Consider the following 23,678-nt stretch of genomic DNA (forward strand, 5'->3'; position numbering starts at 1 on the left):
ACCCTATGTTACAGTAGAACTACATGAAGCAGGTCATTTAAAAATAAATCCAGCTCCTCTGGCTCCACCTACAGCCTGTAGTGCGATTTGCAAAAATCCACCGCTCCCTGTTCAGATGCACCAATCAGGGCCAGGGGGGGTGTCTAACTGCGTGTCAATCACTGCTCATGCAGACACATTCATTCTCCCTTGTGGGGGGAGGGGCTTAGGAGACCGTTTTGGGCTTTAGCGGAAAGGGGGGAGGGACTGAGAAGTTGTCGATGTTCAAATGTTTTGGCTGAGTCCTGGATCTTCACAATCCTACCTACAGCACCTTTAACTTCTACCAAAGTTATTTTCTGGTTAAGATACTTGTACTTTTACTCAAGTATTGCTTTCAAGTGCTTTATACAAGACTGTGTAGAGTAGATACTCAGTTAACATAAAATAAGACACTATGTAAACTTATAAAAGTGACAAAAGGTATGAACTTTAAGTGCAACACTGCTCTCATGCCTTCAGCTTTTTAAAGGACAAGTAGTTTTGATCAAGATAAGCTCTGCTGCAGAAGTGGGCTGATGAATGTGAATAATGTAGACGTATTAGTTTAGCTCTCAGAGGACTACAGAGAAAACATACTTGTTTGAGATGCTTGTACTTTTTCACAAGCATTTCCAATTAAAACTACGTTATACTTCTACTCCTCTGCCAGGGTTTCCTGGACGTCTGTGTAATCAGCAGTTTAAATAAACACCACCTTATTTATGAATATGAACCATGTGAGCATATCTAACTAAAATGGAAGAAGTCTATTTTCTCGACAAGCATTCATCTGATCAACTTCACACTTGGCGGGTGTATTGTTTAGGGACCCACGGAAGTGCAGTGTTGAGTGCGAGCTCTTGAGCTCTATGGGATATATTTATTATTAGCAGTGTGTTATGTACACACTGTCTAGTTTATTGAGACGGGACCCCTGTTAACTGTTAGACCGCCAAACGGCATGCTGGGTACAGCTAAAGCTCAGTCGCTCGCTACAGTACATTCAAGAACAGATGAGGAAAGAGAGACCAGAGATGTTTCAAGACATTTCAAGCACCATTGATATAACTTTCCAGGAAATAGCATGGTCCCAAATAGATAGCTGTTAGCAAATGTATACTCTAGCTAGGGGACGCAACTATGTCATGGCCCGTGTATTGCTCAGGACCCAAGGTAGCGCAGTGTCGAGTGGAAAGTTGTTTGGATAAGTCGTTCTTGAGAAAGCGGCGAGCAGCAACATGGGAGGCCAAGCTGTAATAATAATCCAACAATAGAATACACAATAGTTAATTTTACTTTTGACACGTGAAGTGTGTTTTGCTGGTTCAAGAAAATGTTTATATAATATCCTTTGTGTATGTTTTGTGGAAGGTTTACTATATGAGAACCTGGACTGAGTGTTACAGTAAGTGTTTAGGAGCAAGAGCTCAGAAGTCTTCTTTAATGACCAATGGCACTTCCAAATAGGATAATGTTCAACAGAAAAGGACTCCTCACAGTTGAATCTGTTTTTTTTAGACACCTAGCACACACACTGGCTTCTCCAACTGCAATAGTTGTCATACCACAGACTTACAAGGAAAGCTGGACGGGGAGGCTTTGTGTTGTACGGCTTGGCCCAGACTGCAGCGGGACGCCAGGCCCAGCTCTCTAAACATGGTCAGGCCCTCCCCAGAACACAGTAGTAAACACTTGACTCTGCACACACTCACTGTCACATTCCTCGGATTAACAGCACAAGGCGTAAAGGCTCAGTTCACCCAAATGACAAAGAGAAAAAAAGCATTTGCTCACTTACTCTAACTCGCAAAAAAAGTTATTTTTATGTGCTAAGATTTGGAGGTATCTGCATTTGTTTGTATGACTCAAAGCACTGAAGAATGACATTTGAAAAGCAGTGTGTGTTTCCAGAAATGTCCCAGTTACTCCGGACAATCCACAGACCTTCCTGTAAACATGACTTATTATTATTATTATTATTATTATTATTATTATTATTATAAATATTATAAAAAATCCTACAAAAACGGTTGAATATCTGGGAATTATCCCGAGACATTATTTATGGGAAGGTATGCTGCCAAGTTTTTCAAATGTATTTTTTCATTTAAATGTCAAAGCAAAACACATAACTCACTATCACTAAGCAGTAATTGAAACTAACGTTGGGCAGAGGTGAAGAAGTATTCAGACCTTTTACTTAAGTAAAAGTACTAATACCACACTGTAGAAATACTCTGTTACAAGTAAAAGTCCAGTATATATTGTGACTTAAGTAAAAGTATGTAAGTATCATTAGGAAAATAAAGTATTAAAAGTAAAAGTACTCAATGCAGAAAGTGGAAACAATCCAAACCGTTGTGTCATCAACTGTTTAATCGTTTTATCATCTCAGCTGGACTTGTAGGCCTGTCTATTGTTGGGTAGTTTACTTTATAATAAAACATCTATTTCATACTACATGTAACTACATGTGTTTTGTGAGCAAACAACTTAATTTGTAAAATAACTAAAGCTGTAACAGATTAAAAAGTAAAAAGTCCAATATTTCTCTCTGAAATGTAGCGGAGTAGAAGTAGAAAGTGGCATGAAAGAAAAGACTCAAGGAAAGTACAGTACCCTGTGTACTTATGTACAGTACTTGAGTAAATGTACTTAGTTACATTCCACCGCTGACGTTGGGTTTCCACAGGCAGCTTTTTCAACTGAAACTCTGCTGTCTCGGGCACGCGTAGCGGATTCCAAGTGGAACTGTCACCCCAACATGATGCCGCCGGTGTACACATTTTGCAAACAATTTGTTGTTGGTGTTAAACGGTTTCAATCCGTTTCTATCTGGCCTATCGCAAACTATTTGGTAGCTATTTGGTTTCTACTCCAGTCACACACCTTACCGCTTAAACCGCTGTGTTCAGTTTAGTTCAAATAACGGTATGTATTGCTAGCTATTATTTGTCATTTCTACAATGCTACGGTCACTACAACGCTATTATTAAAACAAATATATATATAAAAACTCACCCAGAATATCAACTGCCTGGGCAAACCTGCCAAGCTAGCTGTTAACATCCCTGTAGTCATACGGAGACGTATCATAAAGTAGGCTATGGGAAAATCACATTCATTTGATTTTCATGGAATGGTAAATATAGCATGTGTGTATACACGGGAAAATATACTGGAGGCACCTTCGTGAGTCTGCCCTCTCGTTTGTTACCCATCTGCAAAAGTTGACTCAAAGTCAACTTTGGGAGAGCGGTAAACATCCTGGCTCTTTCGCCGCCATCAGCTGACTTTGCTCGTACCGCTGTTGTCATTGGGATTGAACTGAATCGCTCCGCTCTGCCGTTATTAAAGCCGCTTGTGCAAACCCAGCATAACTCAGTTATTTCCGACCTTTGAACTGACTTGAGTGTTTACCTGTTTGGGTATGTTTTTTTGTGTGACTTACACTATGCAAACATCAGTGCACATGCGCAGTATCATGTTGATTGGTTGACCTCATGCAAAGTGTGCCATATGGCCTATGCACAGTGCAACCATGCAAACAGTATACTGTAGGGACATGTCTTTTTCTGTGAATCTGGAGTGCAATTCAGCATATCTGGACAGGTTTTTTGTACCTTGTGGTAGTCCTGCTCCAGCCTGGAGTCGGAGCCCGCTCCCTGCTTGTACTTGTTCATCTTCAGCTTCATCTGCCTGGTCCTCTCCTCCATGTCCATACCTAAGCACAGAGACAGCAGACTGTCAGAGGGGGGCTGATGCAGTGTGGAAGGCCTGATGGAGGGACATACACACTGTTATGGTGAGAGACAAGCTTCTGCTGTGCTATGAGCCATGAGCTATGACAAGGACAGATCTAATGGGATAAAGCTGAATGGTCGGCTGTATTAAACAAAGGAACAAAAAAACATAAACAGAAAGTACTGACAAGTAAAAGTGAGCTGCATTTCATATCAAACAGCTACCTGTCATCACAATTCCAGACTCATTTAACCATATGGAATATTTGGAACAAAATGCTCTTTTTAATTGACTGAATAATAATCAAATAACAAAATGTATCGACTCCTGCTTCATAGTATAGAAACATTGGACACTTATACTAGAGCTGCACAATATGAGGAAAATATGCAATGTGTGAGAACATTGTTGAATATCCCAATAACGACATTACTTGTGATAAATAAAACGGATACTAAAGTGTACAGGTTGAACTGAATATAAAAGGCGCCACACACAAAAAAGAATGACAATTACATTTTTTTTCTACTTTCTACTGATATACGCATTCAACTAAATCAAAAAATCTCTTTTGCTGTATGTCGCAGTCTTTTGCGGTGTGTTTATTGCACAAGTTGATATCGCGATAACAATAAAAAAAGAAAAAAACGATATATTGTGCAGCCCCTACTTATATTACACTATAAAAAAGTACGACCTCCACCACATTTTACACAAGATTCTCAATAATTGCCAATCCTGAATCCTGAATGATCCAACTAATTAGCTTAGCTCAAACTGAAAGGCTTTTTTTCTAACTTCAGTGCTTTGCAAAATCATCCCATCATCCTGTTTGCCCATCTCATCTCCTTTTAAATTCAATTGAAGCACTGAGCTTTGTTTTCTTGCTGCAAGTGCAATTTGCACTATAGAAACATCACGCCATAATCAATACAGATGCTTAACCCTTGATCTGCTGGAGGTAATAAGCCACTGCATAAGAACTATGCACATTGTATGTACCTAAATAGAAAATAAAACAGCAAAGTAATACCTCAACAAATACTTTCTGCTGAAACTGCTACAGGTGTTCTTCTCTGCGAAAAACAACCACCACCAAATGATGACTTCCCTGCTCATACCCTAATCTACTTTCTCGCCACTTGGTCTCTGTCTCTACTTTGTGTCATATGATGGCAATGATGAAGTGTAGATGAATGTGCATGTAATACAAGTGCCATGCGCACATACAGAATGCCCTATAAGCTTCACATAAATACACACACACAAACAAAGAAAAGCCATACAAGCTGAGAGCAAACGAATGACTGCAATCATGAGGCAAACGTGATTTCTCTGTCTCTCTTGGTTAATTGTTTACCATTACTACACTGCTTCTGTAACATTTCACAACCCACACACTTCTATGTCTTTAGTTTTCTCTATATGACAAGGAAAGGGTTATTCTATGTAGGAGGCATTCGGGAAACAGCGTGTAATGGCACACCACATCTGTGTACCTAAAAACTTGTTCAGCTATTGGAGTGATGCTGCTTTTTAAGTTACAGTGTGGTTTGAAAAGTGTGGTGACTTTAGCTCACTGGGTTAAAGGTTAAAGCTGCAGCTTTCAGCCTTTCTGTGATTTAAGGGTCTTTACAGCCAAATCAGAGGAATAGTGAAGGAACTGCTAGCCTTTTATACAGGAAAAAATGTGTTTTTCTTGCCGAGAGTTTGATGAGAAGATTGATACCACTTTCATGTCTGTATGCTGAATATGTAGCTGGAGTCAGCAGCCGGTTAGCTGAGCTTTGCACAACATAACAGCTAGCCTGGTTCTGTCAAACGTATAAAACTGACTTCACGTCCTGAATGTCAGTCATTGAATCATCTCAAAGCAAATGGGCTGAACTAGAACCAGCTAATTAAAAACAAACCCATTTATGTGACTCTCATGATGAAACTCACACAATTATACTTAATTAGGACAACAAAATCAATTTAAGTAAATGATGAAAATGTGCCTACAGAGAGTAATCCAAATAAGGAGATCATGCTGACATACTTTGACAGCAAGTTTTTCTCTAGACAGAAAATCACATGATCTCATGTCAAGACCTGTTGCAAAAAAACCACAGTGGCATGACCATGACCATGACCATGACAGACACAGTCTATCTGCAGCAAAATAAGAAGAAATGACAAAGAAGCCAGAAGCGTCATCTACGGAACAATTAAGAGAATGAAGGTGAGCAAAGCAGGGGAAAGAGATGAGGGGAGGTGGGTGGGTGGGTGGGGAGGGCAAGCCAGGAAGAGGGACAGAATGAATAAAAGAAGGAGATGAAGAAGAAGAAGAAGAAGAAGAAGAAGAAGAAGAAGAAGAAGAAGAGGAAGAGGAGGCTGAGTCAGAAAAGAAAGGTGAAGAAGAGGAAGAAGAAGGGACAGACCTGAGTTCGTCCAACCTGGTGAGTCCGTGTCTTCTGGGATCACATTACAGAATGGACAGACACAGACAGAGGAGAGGAAGATGGATGTAAGAGGATGTACGAAGGGTAGGGAGGAAGGAAGGAGAGTGACCCCATCACCATGATAACAGAGTATGCCAGTTTTGGAGGAAGAGGATGGAGGGGTCGGGAGGGAGGGAGGGACACAACACGACAACAGTACGACACGACACACAAAGAAAATCATAGAGTACACCAAGAACACACAAACTCCACCATGGGCACAGTGAGAAGTCAAAAGGAGAGGCTGAGGCTGAGGCAGAGGCTATAAGAGTTTGGTTATTAGAGATTAGAAGGGAGGAGAAGGGGGAGAGGTTGGGAAGGTGAGGTTCTGTGCTTTAAAGGAAAAAGAGCTGAAACAGTAAAGAGATGTTAATGCGCCCGACCAGGTAGAAACTCGAGACCGCTGAGGAGAGGCAGGGAGAGGGGGGGGGGGGGAGAGGAAAGGAGGGTAAAAGGAGAAGTGTATGTCACTTGGGTCTGCATGAGGCAACTGTGGGGGACAGCCTGGAAAAATAACGTAAAAGAAAGGAAAAACTGAAAACTGAAAGCACGGAGCAGCGAGCACACAAAAGAGAGAGCCGACTACTGTACAGTGCCTCACAAAGTTTTAGCAAAAAATCGTGAAAATTGACACAAATACCGACGTAACCTGAGTAGAGTGCAAGGGTGCACGTTGAATACACGCATGCACGCACGCAGGCACACACACACACACACACAACTACAGTATCTGCCTCTGCTTGCTTTGAGGCGTTACATATTTTCATGTCCTTCTTTCCATCCACTCAGCCTGCTGAGACTCTGGATTTTTGGGAATTTTAGGCCTTTATTTGAATAGGACAGCAAAGACATGAAAGGGTAAAGAGAGGGGGAGTGACCTGCAGCAAAGGGCCACAGGTCGGACTCGAACCTGTGGCCACTGTGTCAACGAGTAAACCTCTATACATGGGCGCCTGCTCTAACAGGTGAGCTACCTAGGCGCCGTACCCTAATTTCTCTTTCACGTTCTCTACGTGTGTTTGGATCCCGTGTAAGCAACCACTCTTGGACCGTGGACAGATCGCGGGTTCAACACTGTTTGGTTTGTACAACACACAGTTTGTAATCAGCTGCGTCTGTACAGTAACCCCTCCTCAGAGCCCGGCTGCCCCCTCCCCCACCCCTTGTCCGCCATTCTATCATTCCTGTTCTCCGACCTCCCTGTCTAATCCATGTCCAGGAGTCTGAACACAACAAAACTAACAGTGACAGCCGGGAGGGCAAAAGAAGCCCACTCCGATCAGACTTCTTTTTCATAACCCCTTACACAGAATTTGAATTTAGCTCAATTAGTACTCCATTTGGGTGAATAATAAAGTGTCACATGAATAAAAAGACAACGTGAGACATCCACCTCAACAGCTTTCATCTCTTTGTGGCAGCTAACACCATCTCATTAGAGAGTCAAACGATAGTCAAGAGAGTTTTTTCTCTCTCCTTACTTCAGCTGCATCATGTAGGTCATCAGGATAGGAGAGTGGTATATTCAGACAGAGATGGAAGTGAAAAACCAGAACAAGTCAGTGTGGAAAAATCTCCTGTGGCCTGTGGGTTAATACTGTGTGGTCTTAACATCTCATATTTAACCCATCAGCCTTTTAATGACAAATTATTCAAAGACTACAGACCCCAGGTGCAGACACAACAGCAATTTAAGCACAGAGTTGCAAACAATCATACATGGTGATGCTAAAAGTGAGCTCACCTGCCCTGATATTAAATACATATTCCCGTATCATGCCAGACATTTGGCCCATTTCTTATTTCCCAGACTGTCTACAAGTTAAGGCTAACTTAAATGTTTCTCATGTGAACAGTCAAAGCAGTCTTTGTGCATCACCATTTCCGTTTTTATCTTCCTTCCTTCCTTCCTCCTCTTTATATTCCCCAGTAAATAAAAACAAAATGGAGCTCATGTTCTATATCATGGAGATGGCTCTTTGTCCACTGCTGTTGAGGAGGGGACTGAGAGCGTAAAGCAGGATTCATGCTTCTGCGGAGGCTCCCCACAGAGCTTTCGCCGTAGCCTATGTGGCCTGAAGTTTATACTTGTACGCTGGTGTGTGCGTCAATCTCTTTAAGAGAATAGCAGGGCCGTCATGTGTGTGCACGTGGGGAGTGTGTGGTAGAACGAGTGAGAGAGTGACGGGGATTAGCTTCAGAGCGAGAACCGACTCTAGAGTCCTAGTGAGAGAAACAAAGAGTCTCCCCTGTTCTTTCTGACCACGGTGGGAAATCTGGAGCAGGAGAAGTTAACCCTCTCCTTGATCTCATGGTGTTTATGGAGAAGGAGAACCAGGAGATGAGTCGGGGGAAATGCAACGCTACCAAGTCACGACCGAGCAACGTGCGCTGCCACGACCGTCCGGCGTAGGGTCTGTATATCCACGTACCTACGAACATACCCCCCGGCGTCAATTTAACGCAAAAGCATAAACTGGCCCTAAGAGACTGACTGAGGACCACACTGGCTGAAAGTTCATTACAGCTTCAATCTCAGCCAGTGGGAGGCAGAGGGTTACCAGCCACGTCTGACCCCCCGCACAGTGCCTTGATTGCACACAACACTAACACTGCACGCAGTTCTTTAGCGACATATTTTATTTCTCAGTTAAAGCTTTTAAAGTCACTGTGTCACACTGACACAAAAATATATATATATATATATATATATATATATATATAAAAAACAGTAAATGTGTTCACAGAATAAGTAATTGCAGACACGTAGCGTGTTTAAAGTAAGCAGTGGTGGAATGTAACTAAGTACATTTACTCGAGTACTGTACTGAAGTACAAATTTGAGCACTTAAGTACTTAACTTGAGTCTTTTCTTTTCATGCCACTTTCTACTTCTACTACACTACATTTCAGAGAGAAATATTGAACTTTTTACTCCACTACATTCATCTGGCAGGTTTAGTGAATAGTTACTTTACAAATTAAGATGTTTGCACACAAAACACATACAGTTTACTAAATACAATGTTTTATTATAAATGAAACTACCCAACAATACAAAGGCTGAGATGATCAGACCATTAAATACAGAACCGTCGGATTGTTTCCAGTTTCTAAAATGGGAGGATTTTTCACTCTTAATATTTTCATTACATTTTTCTGATGATACTTACATACTTCTACTTAAGTAACATTTTCAATGCAGGACTTTTACTTGTAACAGAGTATTTGTATAGTGTGGTATTAGTACTTCGACTTAAGTAAAGGATCTGAATACTTCTTCCACCACTGAAAATAAGTTGCATCTACAGCCACCACAGCATAGCATGTGGGCATAACATAACATGGAGTGACATAACAGGTACATTAAAGAAGGCTTAATTGAATGGGAAGTGATGATGTGTTTCCATGGAAGCACATTAAGCCAATACAGCAAACACAGCACCTCTGGTGGTGTCATGACCTTAGCAACACATTTCATCCTGCAGTACATCCAGGGATGACAGCATTTCATCAAACTTAACTTCATTACATTAAGGATGACACTGTGCCAAGTAGGGTAGGGCAACGTTTTGATATTAACAATTCTGATTTCAATTCCGATTCCGGTTCTTATCGATTCCGATTCTTTGAGTGGTGGAGTTGAAACGGGTCACATGCTTATTTCACAGATATGGTGATTCACAGTTTAAATGAGCTTTATCAACATAAAATAAAGTCAGACTTTACAGCGCCGCTTACTGTGCTCCATGGCTGCAACAAGACAAGCGCCTGGAAACCCAAACTTAAATTTGGAACCGATGATCAAATTCAAAACGATTCCAGTAAAGAAACGATTCCACTGGAATAATAATTTTTGAAGCAATTCCAAGTTGGAACCGGTACTCGATGCCCTAAGCTAGTGCCAAGACACTTTTTTTCTTTGTTAGGGGTAGTAAAATGTGCTGGGCTTTACAGAATCCAATCTAAATCTGTTTCCAAATGCTAAGTGATGATGCAGAGATCAGAGTATCTACAGAAACATCAGCTCCATGCTGCACTGCAAAACCACACCAAGGGGGGAGAGACAGGAAAACAGAAGGACGCCATCCAGAGGCCGACCCGGGCAACCCCATCATCTTGATCACCATTTACAATCATTCTGCTGGCCTACGCAAAATATATAAAACAAGCTCTCCTTGTATTATATATTTCCTAATTCTTTTTATATTTTTCTAACACCCAGCTTCTAGTGTGCATTGTCCAGGTCTGACTTTGGTGAGGCTGTAATCCATCTGATAAGAGTCCACACAGACGGAAAGACAGCACGGAAAAACTCTTCAATGACGGATCACTTTGGTAGAATATTGTTTAGATTTTGTAGATGCATACCTTTATATGAGTCCATGAATGAGAAACAACTGATTATACTTTCTTGCTCTGCAGTAAACACTGTTCACGTGAAGAATTTCACTCTTATTTACGGTACACAAGATTAGATTAGATTAGATTAGATTAGATTAGATGACATTAGATTTTATTGTCCACCTTGGTGAAATTTGACTTTGGCTTCTCCAAAACATTAAAACACAGCCATGACATTGGATGTTATCTAACATTAAACATACAGCACAATAATACTACACAACAGTAGGTGGAGAGACATTATCTTGGAGGACATTTTAAAAAGCTGTCCTCCAATATTCTGTTTAAACTCCTATGCTTGTGAACTCTTCTTAAAGATTGTCAAAACTTAAAAAAACGGAGCTCTCTGCACATCTTCCAGCAGTATGCATCTGAATCAGGTGCTTCTCAAAATTTTATTTTTCTGGAATTATAATAGTTATGTGGGACAACAAACTTACCACAAGGCCATAAAAAAACACTTCATCCATACAGCCTTGACAACATGGACCATAAGCAGCATTTGTTTGGGTGTCCTATGACATTCTGAAAGAAGAGGTTTCATTTCAAGAATTGCTATTGGTTAAACCATGATGAGGCTCCGCCTCCTCACCGTGATGCACTAACAGACAGGTGGCAGCATACCTTTTTCTGTTTGGTGTAAGGTAGTGAGTTGGTTACTGTTCATGGATAATATAGAAAAGTAACGCACACCAAGGGTTGTAGTGAGGTGCTGATTACTGTGATTTATTGTGCTTTTTATGATTATCGATTTGTTTTAATATATTTATTTATTTTGCCTGTGAAGTGCTTCATAAATAAACTTTACTTACTTACTGGAGGTAGACTTGAAAATAAGAAAGTGTTGCACACTCTCCAAATGCATGTCTCTGTTTATTCTGATGACATTTCGGCTCTGAGGCCTTTTTCAAATTCCTGTTCATGGACTCATACAATTGATGGAAAAAAAGCCAAAAATACTCTATCAAAGTGAAATATAGCTTTTAAAAGTGTCACAAACCCACGCCCACACCAACCAACCTGTGTCAGTGAGGGAGGGGTGTGGCTGTGTCCCTCCATCAGACAAAGAGCCATTCAGCCCTCGTTGCTGGTCCTCCCATGTCACCTCTACAGCAAGACACATGTGTGTATATATATATACACACACACACACACACACACACACACACACACACACACACACACACACACACACACACACACACACACACACACACACACACACACACACACACACACACACACACACACACTGGTTTGTACACTGCTGGAATCTTAAGGACCTTGGATTATCTAAGATCCTGCACAAAACGTGCAATAAAGAATTATTTTGATATCATTACCTTTTAATACACATATTAACAACCATGATGCCTATCTTTTGCAGTGATAACAGAGGCCAGTGTAAAGATTGGTAGGAAAGAAAAAGACTTCTTTGCCACTTCAGCACTGAAATCATGGACAGCTCCTCGTCAAAGCTAATGAACTTTGCTCCATCTGCTGGCCAACAGAGGTAACAGTCCAAACGCTTCTAAAAAGAGATCAGACTCTGCAGTACTTCTACAGCAAAGTACAAAGCACAGAATTCAGGAAATACTACACTTAGTTATTATTTGTTGAGATGCAATTCAATTTCACTTATTTTTTGGCCGTGTTTGATAATCCATGTCTAATTAAAATGATTAGCCATTTCACAATGGAAATTGAAAGTACATTCTTTGGGAGGTGGAGCTGCGCAGAATTAATTTCTATTAAAGTAGACGGCAGATCTGGGGCCGTACTGGAGCCAGAGAGGGACAGAACAGCACAACCACAGCACTCGGTACATATTAACATCAGCTTCAGCTACATCCAACTCTCTAATATGATCACTCCGAACCAGCTCAATAGAAATTAACCACACTCTATATCATCGGGGAAATGTGGATGAAGGGAAGTTTGACTATATTCACGTGCTTGGTAAGGATGTAACGATGCATCGTGAATCCATTAAAAATCAATATATAAATGTGTAAAGATTATAACCGCTAGAAATAAAAAAATTAATCACAATGTAATTTTTAAACACCTTGTTTGCTTTCAGACATCACTACATCTTATTAGTTGATTTATTTGAATAGATTTCTTTTCTATTTATTTAATTATTTTGATGTGGGATTTGTTTTAAAAACTAGTTTCTTTATTATAATTGTTTTTATTTCAGATAAAATACAATTTCAATTGCACTTTTGATAAGAAGACACATCTGTTGTTTTGCACAGTTTATATAAATAAAGGTTTTTTTTGCAGTCATTTGTCTGCAGCTCATTCTGTTAAAAGAATCGTGAGAAAATCGTATTGTGAACTTTTAAAACGCGAATTGTCTCAAATCGTGACTTGACTGTATCGTTACATCCCTAGTGCTCTGGCAATAACAGGAGGAAGAGTCCCCATGAGTAGAAAAAGCATTGAGAATCACAGAGACGCTAGCGAATGTCACACATGAAGAACTTGTGTGTTGACCGAAAAAGCCCACACAGCAAAGTCACGCCATCACACTCTTTAGAGGACTTGCCTTTCCTCCCATTTACCGGCGGGCCTTGGGGTTTGTCCTCGCAGTCTGCTGCTAGTAAAGAGACAAATGGAGGCTCATGAAATGGTGGAGCTTTGAAACCCTCTACTGGTTCTGGAAGTCACATTAATATGGCAACTCACACTGTATGTGCTCACACACAGACGCACATACAGCCACAGATCCACACGCAAACACAACAATGTGTGGTTAATTTTACCATGCGTGTATTACTATACTCGTAATGCAACATAAAACCCTCTTACAGCAGAATTTGGCCTGTAGAGTATCACGCAGAGCACAATCATTATAGACAGTTTAAAAAGAGAATGTGGCTTTGTTTTTTTAGAAATCTTACACTGTATCCACTAAGTCAGTCAGCACTTCAGCTACGGCAGTGTTGAGTAATAGTACCACGCAGTCAAAGGACAGAAGCATGCCACATAAACAGATGGGAAAGTAGGGAGTGGAAACTGCGGGGAACTCCAGTTTCTGCCAACAGTCTGGCCGTTCATTCAAGCCTGTGGATGAATGTACTGTAGATCAACACATACTGTACATTGCTCGCATCCAAAAACCACACAAGGTCCTAACTCTTAACAGAGCTTGTACTTATAATATATCCATTGTGAATAAACATGGAGTTCTTTTTTGAACTCTTCATCAACAGTTTTCTTTTTACAGGAAAAATGAAACATATTTCACATATTTCAAGAAAATGGAGAGAAAAAAATCACATTGCTTCAGGATTGGTTAAAGGTTGTTTCTGTAGCGATAAACACACCTGGGCGACCGTTTTGGGGTTCAGGTGCCCCAAGCTCCTCCCCTGTTCCCTCTTAGGAGTCGCCATACATGAACAGATAACATATGAGACAATTAGGTAAGTGCCAGTATGAGGTATGACTAAACTTTGAAGCACAGCAGCGAGACAAAACAATCGCAGGATTATCAACAGTCCAGCTCTTCTCTGTAATCAGACAGGGGCAGTAACATGGATCCAGTCCATAATACGACACACACACACACAGACCCACACACACACACACACACACATACACACACACACACACACACACACACAGACATTTGCATTACAAAAGCTGAGTGCCATACGGCTCTGTGGGAGCAACAGCACAAGGTCAGATCAATACCCCCACTGTCCACACACTGTCCTGAAAGGCATAGTAGAGAGAGCGTGAGAGATAGAAATGCAAAGACAGAAGGAGAGAGAGAAAAAGAGGAGTGAGAAAGGACAAACTGCCTGACAAAGAGAAAAAGTAGAAAGAGAGATAGGAGCAGGAATAAAGAGGAAAAAGGCGATACAAGAAGCAACGCAGAGGTCCAGACAGAGAGAGCTTCAGAGGGATAAAAAAGATGGCACAGATACAGAAGAAGGGCAGGACTGAGAGAGAGAGGGCAAAGGAGAGAGCAAGGAAGATAATATATATATATATATATATATATATATATATATATATATATATATATATATATAGAGAGAGAGAGAGAGAGAGAGAGAGAGAGAGAGAGAGCGAGAGAGAGAGAGAGGGCCTTGTTGGCTGCTGTACAGAAGACAGGGAAAGCCCTCATGGACTCTGACAATGATGAAAGAGTTCTGCGAGTGCTTTGACAAGAACTGCCTGAGCTTCCCCCCCTCCCTCACTATCTTTGACCCAGTCTCTGCAAAGCTACGACAGTCTTTGTTTTCCACTGCGTCTGATTTCATTGCGGCTCTACTTACAGCACACGTCAAAAGTCGCTACAACACATAATGTTTGTTAAAGGAGTGCTGAGGAACAAATAAGACTTCAAAATGTCACTTTGAAGCTGTCAGAAAGATCAAACTATGGTGCCTTCATCACAGTAAAAAGCCTTAAGATACTCTGTTTAGTAGATACAGACCATTATGTCAGTATCTCAGCAGTTCAAATAGTTCAAATAAATCAATAACTTCCAGACAAATATATTGAGAGTATAACTCAAAACATGGAGACAGGGAGGCAACATTCAAACACAACACTGGTGCAATCAATAGTAGAATCCAGACAGGCCTACGGGTAAGTACAACACAATGGCACACAACATCTAAAGTGTCTGTTTAACACAGCTGCAACAGAGGGAGGGTTCAAGGAGCACAGAGGAAGCTCAGCCTCCAGTAAACCCAGCCACCCGCCATTGCAGACAGAGTTTTGGCCTTCAGAGTGAGGTGCAGCTCAACCAGCACGCCCAGTATGAAAGACTAAACCCATACATTCAGGTACAGACCTTCACAAGGCTCTGTTCCTTCGTCTCCATCTTCTGGGAGAGAAATGGAAAAGGAACCGAGTAGAGATGTTATGGATGGAAAGGCAAGAGTAAACACCAATACAGCATAAAACAACAAAGAAAATCCTTGCTTAGAAGATATGTTCATAGCTCATACTAAAAGATTCCATCAGAAAATAAAAATCCTTCATGTCTCAAGTCAAAAGTAAAGTGTGAGAGTCAGCAGCTGCTGTGAAACCAAAGCTCTTCCTCAGCCCCAATCAGCTGGGCCACCAAATAAAAACGATATCATTAGGAGGTACTGGACAGAAACACACTATCGCACTAATAGACATGGCTGTTCTGTGCGTCTTTTTGCAGACAGTAAACCTGTAATACGAACAGAAAACAACCAGGGGACTTACTTCTCTCTTTCCCCGCGGGTGGAAGCTGTGGGAGTTGGCGTCCTCGTCTACTGGACATGGGGGTACTGGTGGGACTGGTCTGGACTGATCCACTACGAGGATGCGCCCTACATGACAAAGAGTAGTGGACAATGGGGTGAGAAACAGATTAGGACAAGATCTGGGGGTGGATGCAGGGCCTGGCTGTGTCCCACCCACATCACAGTGTGAAAGTAAGTAAAGGAATTCTCAAAAAAGGCAAAGCTATAACTTTGATTGGAGAAGGTAAAGCTTAACATAAAAAAGAAAGTAAAGCTATCTACTATGATGGCAGACTGATATCAGTTTTAATTTAGCATAAAATGTATGGCAAGTGGAGTCAAATCCCAACAGAATCTATCTTGTATCACTTTTCATATAGAGCAGGTCTAGACCATCCTACTTTAAATATATGTTCACATATGTACTTGTTTTGATGCGTGTCACTGTCAATCTCAGTTGGAGATATTCAGTGACAGCAATTGTACCAATGTGCAACTAAGAGAGTTGGGTTTGCTATGTGACAGAACTAATAGTTGTTTTATAGCTCAATGTTACCAGATTACAGCTTGACATTCTTTTACATTGTGCTAATATTTTTGCACTTAGTAACTTTGTAAAGCTGTTCCTGATTATTTTTAATCTACAAAGTGTTTTGGATCTCCAAATATCAAACCAATGCACACAGCAATGACGTTTGGCACATGGCATGGGAGTGGAGGGACACATCAACTGTAGGGAACTGAGCTGCAATAAAAATAAACAGATGCCAGGTGTGAATCGCATGTACAGTCCACTCATCAGGCTGCAAGGAGAGAAGAGTTCAATGCAGAAACAGCAGACCAGTGCGACCATGCGTTCAGACTGTCCCCAAAAGGCTTCAACTCAAAACAAAAGAAGAAAAAGAACAGAAGAGAATGCCATCACAGGATAAACGGCCTCAGTTGATGTTAGTAATGAAATCAAAGTAAAATGTTGGCCCATCACTGCTATACTCACGCAAGCGTATGAGCAGTGTGTTCCAAATTAAAAAAACATCAGCACGCCGTCTACGGTGTCAGGGTTGTCGTGCCTGGAACATGTGTAACCAAAATACAGCACTGGTGCTTTTGGGGACAAAACAGAAAGTGGCTAGGTGGGTGGGGTGAAGTGAGGTGAGGTGAGGCAGGGAAGCAGGTTATTGGGAGGTAGGTGGAAGTGATGTGGTTTTTTGGGGGGGGGTTCATTATGTGAGTTAGTCAGGCTCAGGGTGGGTGGGAGCTCATGGGACGGGGTCTGAACTGGTGGAGTTCTACAAAGGTTCTAGGGATGCAAACATTTAGCAGAGGCAGAGCTGCTCTGGGGGAAGAAAGAATCCTATTGGTTGATTCAAACCTCAGTGTTGGAGAAAAAGAATGGCAGATTTCTACAAAGTAGTTATCGTCTACTTAGAAGCTAGACTTGTAAATTAGCAAGGAAAAACAACTGTCAATAAAAATATAAAAAACAATGACTTCTTTTGATTCATTTGTTACTATGTCACAAAGTCCAGCAGGCTACCTAGCTTATCTAAATAGCCTAATATGAAGCTATTTGGGTAAACTATGTAGCTAGCCTGGTAGCTAGATATTGTGAGTTACAAGACCTCTGTATGTCTATATTGCATATTCCCCAGTTAGCAGCATAATATTGGCCTTAATGCATTTACTGGGCTCTAGTCTAACAATGCCACTGTGTTATTTTAGTCTACTTATTGATGTTTTAAGTTAATGTTTAAATTATCCCTCCTGCCAGAATAGCTATGCCTCAGGGAAATGATTGTACAACTAAAAACTCCAGTCTGCTCCTGTGCTAAGATGGTTAGCGTCTCCGATCTGGGTCACACCTCGTCAAGGCAGGTGAGGGGGGGGCGGACCTCCCAGATGGCAGAGACGGCATGGACCTCATGAGCGAAGAGTCGTGGGGGCGTTCAGTGGAGCGCGAGCGGGATGTGGGGCGCTCTATAGTGGGACGCTGGTCTGCAGAGCGGGACCTGCTGTGATACTCGTGTCTATCCATGGCTCCGTGGTTCCTACAGAGGTTATTGAGAGATAGGCAGGTGCTCAGTGGGGCCCCAGCAGGGCAGGGACAGTATGCTGGCAGGATGGACAGTATGGAAATTAGCTGCACCCTCAAAACTCCTCCGAAGTGCATGTGTTTAAGCAGCATACTTGGGCTGTTTTGCACGTTTTAACCCATTTGATACAAATCACATACTATATTCAACATTATTGCTGACCAGTTTCCTTATCATGTAGGCCTTTTTGCAATTGACATGATATTCACTGTCATGGACTACCAAACATGTCTCCATAAGCTGTAAGCTGTATTGAAATGAATGTATATTAATAACGCATGTAAAGTAGAAAACACACATTCAAAAATGACCCTACAGCCTACTTTGGACACTGGTCTGCCGTAATGTCAAGTTTATATGATTTGCATAAATGTTTGCAGTAAATTGGTTGAAACAAGCAACAATACATGTATGGTCTTTTAAAGTGAAAAAATGAAATTATTCAGCAACTCTTGGAGAATAGACAACACCACTTTCATGTTAAAAGGGCTCAGTGAATGAAGAGTGAAGTCCTCAGGTAGTGCAGACCTAGCAGGGACAATGTGCTGTCTCTCTTCACGTGGTGGGTGGGTGTTCATTTGCAGTCTGTTTCAGGTAGAGTGAAATGTGAGGGAAAAGTGAAGTGTGTCTTTACATTGCATTTGGCTCGTTATATCTGGTATTTCCTGAAAAATGCCCGGCCGTCATAAGTATTTTGGCACAGTGAGGATAAAGGCAAATCTTGTTGATCTGAAGAGCTGGAGAACAAAAGGCAGGTGAGGGTTCTCAATGAAGGAAAATCACTGATAATTTACATGGATATTGTTTAACTTTGCAGAGAGAAAAGAAGAAGAAGAAAAAAAACATTTTCATAGAACTTAATCACACTGCACTTATCACAAAAGCAAAGGAAATATTTTTTGTGAAACTGTAACATTTGTAAATCGTATCCTTTTCAGAAGTTCATAAATAAAACAAACAGTATTTAACCAAAGCATTATACCATTCTTATTCTGAAGCGCAAGAGAGTTTGTGTATGCACAATACAAATAGGTGGGAGCTGCTTCTAATAAGGCTAATAGACACCAAAAGATTTTCTTCTAAATCATGGCTTTGTTGAACATTTTTGAGAATGTGGAAGAAAAACTTTTACTTCAAACTCATTTCAATCATTTCAATTTGAATGAATCGGTCAATCTTGTCAAAGCCTTGTAGTGTCTGTAGCCTTTTGCAGTATGAAAAATTGTCCAGTAGAGGAGATGTCCTTTCTATCTCCAATAGCAAAACAAAGGCTCATCAGTCAGTGACCTTAAGTAGCCTTTAACATTCTTAATCTGCAGTCATTTACAGTGATGGTGGACATTATCATTTAGTGGATTCACATTGTGAGGTTGTTATGGCCCAGGATTAATGGGCAATGTGAAGGTTATGTCTGTTACAAATCAAACTTCTCATTAGGTGTAATTTGATGGATATAGCCATGACATAAACATACTGAACTGTGGAACAGCACTGCTCACTATTTTCTCAAACTGAGTCCAAATATTAGTTTTCTGTACTTGGAAAAGCTGCTGTTTTGATGCGTTTACGCTGCAGGCTTTGTCCCACTCAGGGTACACTCTGGGGCGATGCACTTAAACAACAGAACCACGACACACATTGTCTCATGTTCTGGGGGGAAACCACCTAAACTAAGACACTTGTCAAAAGGCTCAAACTCTACTAATGCTCTCTGTTGCTCATCTCCGTCTTTTTTTCCTCTTCCATTTGCCTTTTGTTTCTTTATTCTGCCCTCATTTCTTTTCAGTTCTTAGTGTTGCTTTTACTCTGCCTGGGTGCAGACAGAAACAAACCGTATGAAGAGAGGAGAGCGAATCTACTCTATTCCTCTGTGAATGACAATGAGGTGCTAGCTACTTTCCTTTCAGACCAAAAGAAAGGGAGAGACAAGAAGACGGAGGGCTCTCGTTAATGGCTATCTAGGCTATAGGCTGAGCCTGAAGTCGAGCCAAGCTGGGCCTCAGGGAAACTTTGTGACACTTTAATAAAGTCAGTCAGGCTCTCGGGCTGGGTTCTGAGGACTCATCACTTTTTTTCCTCCCGGAGAGGAGAGAAGTGGCACAAACGTCACGTTATTCCTGACTGAAAGCCAGATGGCAGCAGGCGAAAGATTGAAGACAGAAAAAAGTGGCGTCATTTACAGCGTTTCTCTAGAAGGGGTGGGGGGGATGTGAGTTCTTTCTTTTTATTGGTGCACTAGAACGCTGGCGTGGGTCCTGGAGATGGATGGGTGTCAGCAGGCCTTTCTATGGGTGCTTGAAACGGCCCTGGCAGCTCATTTTGGCTAGACATAAGAAGCCAAAGGGCAAACAGAGGATTTACAAAGCTACTGTGCAGCCCAGAGCAATGCATCCCAGATGCCATTGTATAGGAGAGCAAGAAGCAGCTGCTTGTAAAAAAAAACAACTGGACAACACTAAAATTCATACACACACGACTCAGAGCAACATACCACTGTTGGTATAATGTGCATGGGTACATGAACAAGGACATCAACGAAGAGACAGTCAGGTGCTGGCCAGCACTTTACTCAACAACCAGTATACATGGAGCTGGCATCAGCAACACAAATAGCTCTGAGCCTCAACATACAGAGGGAGTTGTGTGCTATTGTTTTACATCGACACAACTTCAGAGCTGTGATGACGCTTTAACAAAAACCGATATCAGACAGGATATCATTTTGTGTCATCACATGTACAATCACGGGTAAATTAAAGACGGACGAGGGACAACTTGAGGAGACCACAAGATGGCGGATGCACAGATGCAGCAGCAGTGCATGTCAATACCTCTCGTAGTCATAGTCGGAGGAGTAGGCGCCCTCAGAATAGGCGCGGGCCATCCTAGTGGAACGAAGTAACCTGACTGCTTCCTCTCGGCAGATCGGATACACGCGATGGTTGCGGCTGGCGAAAAAATATCACAACTGGTCAGCATTTAATTTTTTTTTTTTCAGCAAAAGGGGAAGTAACATGGAATTAAAAAAAAAACCTGCAAAGGAACAAAACGTGGAGTACACCTTTTGTATTCCCATTATAGACTCTATCCGTTCTCCGTCTGAACTTCCCACAGAGCTACAGTGATTACATATAGACTGACGGCAAACATACACTTCTTCGCTACGAATGAATCAACATGTTTGCAGGAGAAACCACCTCTGCTGGACAAAGCTTCACAAACATAGAACACTTATCCATTTTCAGTATTGCCATCGTCACTTTGTTTTTGGTGGATAAGGTGAAAATGAGGATTTAGCTCATCTAGGAATCACACCTGCTCGCGTGATCCACTTTTGGAGATGAGAAGAATGTTAATATGAGAATGACTGAGATGATGAAAAGAGAGAATAAGCAATGCTGATACTGGATGGATGAAGTGTATGGCCACAGAGTCACTCATTTCTTCAATATACTGCACCACTAAAAGCTAATGAATAGGTTATGTATATAATTGATTTTTGCAGAAGAAATATATACTTAACACAGCACAACACTGATGGCACTGACAATGGTCGGGTAATAGGAAGCAGCCTCTTCAGTGCATCAAAAACTATGTGGTGTGGTGTTTACTTCCTTAACACAGTGTAGTTAGGGTGGGGCTGGGTACCGAATCTTGATACTTTTTAGGCACCGACCGAATTGACTCCATAGAATTATACCAAATTTCAATACCTAAAGGAGTAGATCTCATCAGCGTCAGTGAGCCAATAAGCATGCAGCATGCTTCTACCAAGATACTGCTCGCAATTGGCTGTCTAACATTACACATTGTAGAGGCATGTAGGAAAAACTCGACGTTACGCACAGAGACGGGGCTCGTGTGTGTGTTGTTGTGTTTTGAGAGGCTTGACTTTGCGTCATATAGGTAAAGGTAAAGGAGCTGAAACATTAAAAAAACGAAGTGTCTATTTGCACCCCCGGTACGAATAGCTTCGGCCACACAGCTGAGCTATTTACACCTTGTGACGTAACAACAAAAAAACGTTGCTCGCGTGCACCGAAATTATGGCGGACGTTCATCTTCCATGACCGCAGAAACTGGCATATTAGGGAAGTTTTGTCTCTAAAGTTTATAACAATTGAATTTCTAGCGGAAAATGGATACTACAGTTGCGCTTTCTGTCTTCAGTGAAAGCATACAACCGTTGGTTTGTTAGTTAGTACCTATTTTTTTGTATACAGTATGGTTACCTAGCAACCGAGGCTTGAAGAAACCAAGTGGTAAACAGTTGTTCAACTTCCTGAAAGAACTGCTAGGTGAGTGGTTAGTACGCTTACCTTTGATATGGGAGTTTGGAGATATGGTAAATTTGGATTGGATAATTTGCATGAAATTGCGCAAGTCAGGACCCGCGAACGCAAATGTTTTCTTTTTTTGCAGGGTGGTAGGGGAAGACTCATGAATATGCCTTCTCTGGTTGGGTTGGTTAAGTTTAGGCAAGAGGAGTGGTACTGTGTGTAAATATATGCCAAGGTACTGTAAATGCACAGGGGTGCAAATAGCATACATTGATATTTGTACCAGACCGGGTATTAATAGAACACATTGCTGTGTGCACCGGCGGGGTACTAATAGCATTCATTTCTAATTTCACCAGGGTACAAATAGCACTTCTAATTGCACCAGGCTACAAATAGCATACACTTCTAATTGCACCAGGGTGCAAATAGCATACAGCTAATTGTACCAGGGGTGCAAATAGCCTCACCCTTAAAAAAATGTAATTGTACAGTAATGTTGTAATTTCTTCTTGTTAAAATGGATTTTATTGGTTTTATTCGATTGTCAGAATCGCTCAGGAACCAAGTTTCGAATTCACGGATACCCAGCCCTAAGTTAGCCTGAGTGTCAAGTTACTACTACAGTATGAGGTTCTTACAGTGACAGAAAAACATGCCATAGTGTCAGTGGCATGTGTCAGTGCCATGTGTTCAACAACCAACTGAAAGATTCCCTTAAGAAAAGAAAGGGGTTGCGGGGGTTGCGGGTTCATGCATGCTCAGGTCTACCTGGGGTCCTTTTGAGGATCATCGATAGGCTGAGTATGTCTGGTTCGAGGTAGGGTGAGAAAATGGCTGCAACCACATGGAGGGAGAAGAGAAGACAGAGATGGATCTGAGATGGCGCCGAGGAAGAAGCGGAGGAGGAGGAGGAGAAGAAGAGAGGGAGAGAGAGAAAGGATTGGAGATAGACAGAATCAAAGGCAGACAGATGGAGGGGTGAGGAAACTGAGGGAGAGAGAACGAGAGATTTCTCAAAGAAATAGGATGTAAAGAGACTGAGAAAGCTCATAGGAAAGGTTGATGTAACAGTTTCAAAGAGGAAAAACAGGCGAGGAAGATAAAGAGAGGCTGAGAGATCGGATGGCGAGGAGATGTCTTCCTCAGCTTTACCACAAAGACAGATGAAAGTGGTACACCGAAGCATTCACGGAGGAAAGAACAGAACAGCACAGTCCAAACACCTAAAACCTGCTCGGTGTCACAGAGAAAAAGACACGTTTTACACAAAAAAAAGCAGCCTCATAAAAAGCTATACAGATTCTAGAGGAAATCTTTTAATATTGTCGGAGTTCTGGTACAATTCCAAATTCTCCATGACTCATTTCCTGTGTCATTTTCAACTGTTTTCAATAAATAACCGGACGTTGT

At 41.5% G+C, this 23,678-nt stretch overlaps 1 protein-coding gene across 16 annotated transcripts in view; it reads right to left on the reverse strand.

The window, feature by feature from the left end:
• rims2a (regulating synaptic membrane exocytosis 2a) overlaps positions 1-23,678 on the reverse strand; it is a 183,664-nt gene that overhangs the window by 40,625 nt on the left and 119,361 nt on the right. For 8 of the 16 annotated variants that reach the window (XM_028579479.1, XM_028579477.1, XM_028579480.1 and 5 more), the window contains 2 exons: positions 17,755-17,940; positions 15,873-15,979 (listed from right to left, as the gene is read on the reverse strand). In XM_028579479.1, coding sequence (XP_028435280.1) covers positions 15,873-15,979; positions 17,755-17,940 — 293 coding nt within the window. Of the gene's footprint in view, positions 1-3,644; positions 3,746-6,967; positions 6,992-14,156; positions 14,169-15,468; positions 15,502-15,872; positions 15,980-17,754; positions 17,941-23,678 lie in introns of all 16 variants that reach the window. The other 8 variants (XM_028579473.1, XM_028579472.1, XM_028579482.1 and 5 more) reach the window with 4 other exon arrangements.

Source organism: Perca flavescens, chromosome 6 (assembly GCF_004354835.1).
Source record: "Perca flavescens isolate YP-PL-M2 chromosome 6, PFLA_1.0, whole genome shotgun sequence".
NCBI lineage: Eukaryota > Metazoa > Chordata > Actinopteri > Perciformes > Percidae > Perca > Perca flavescens.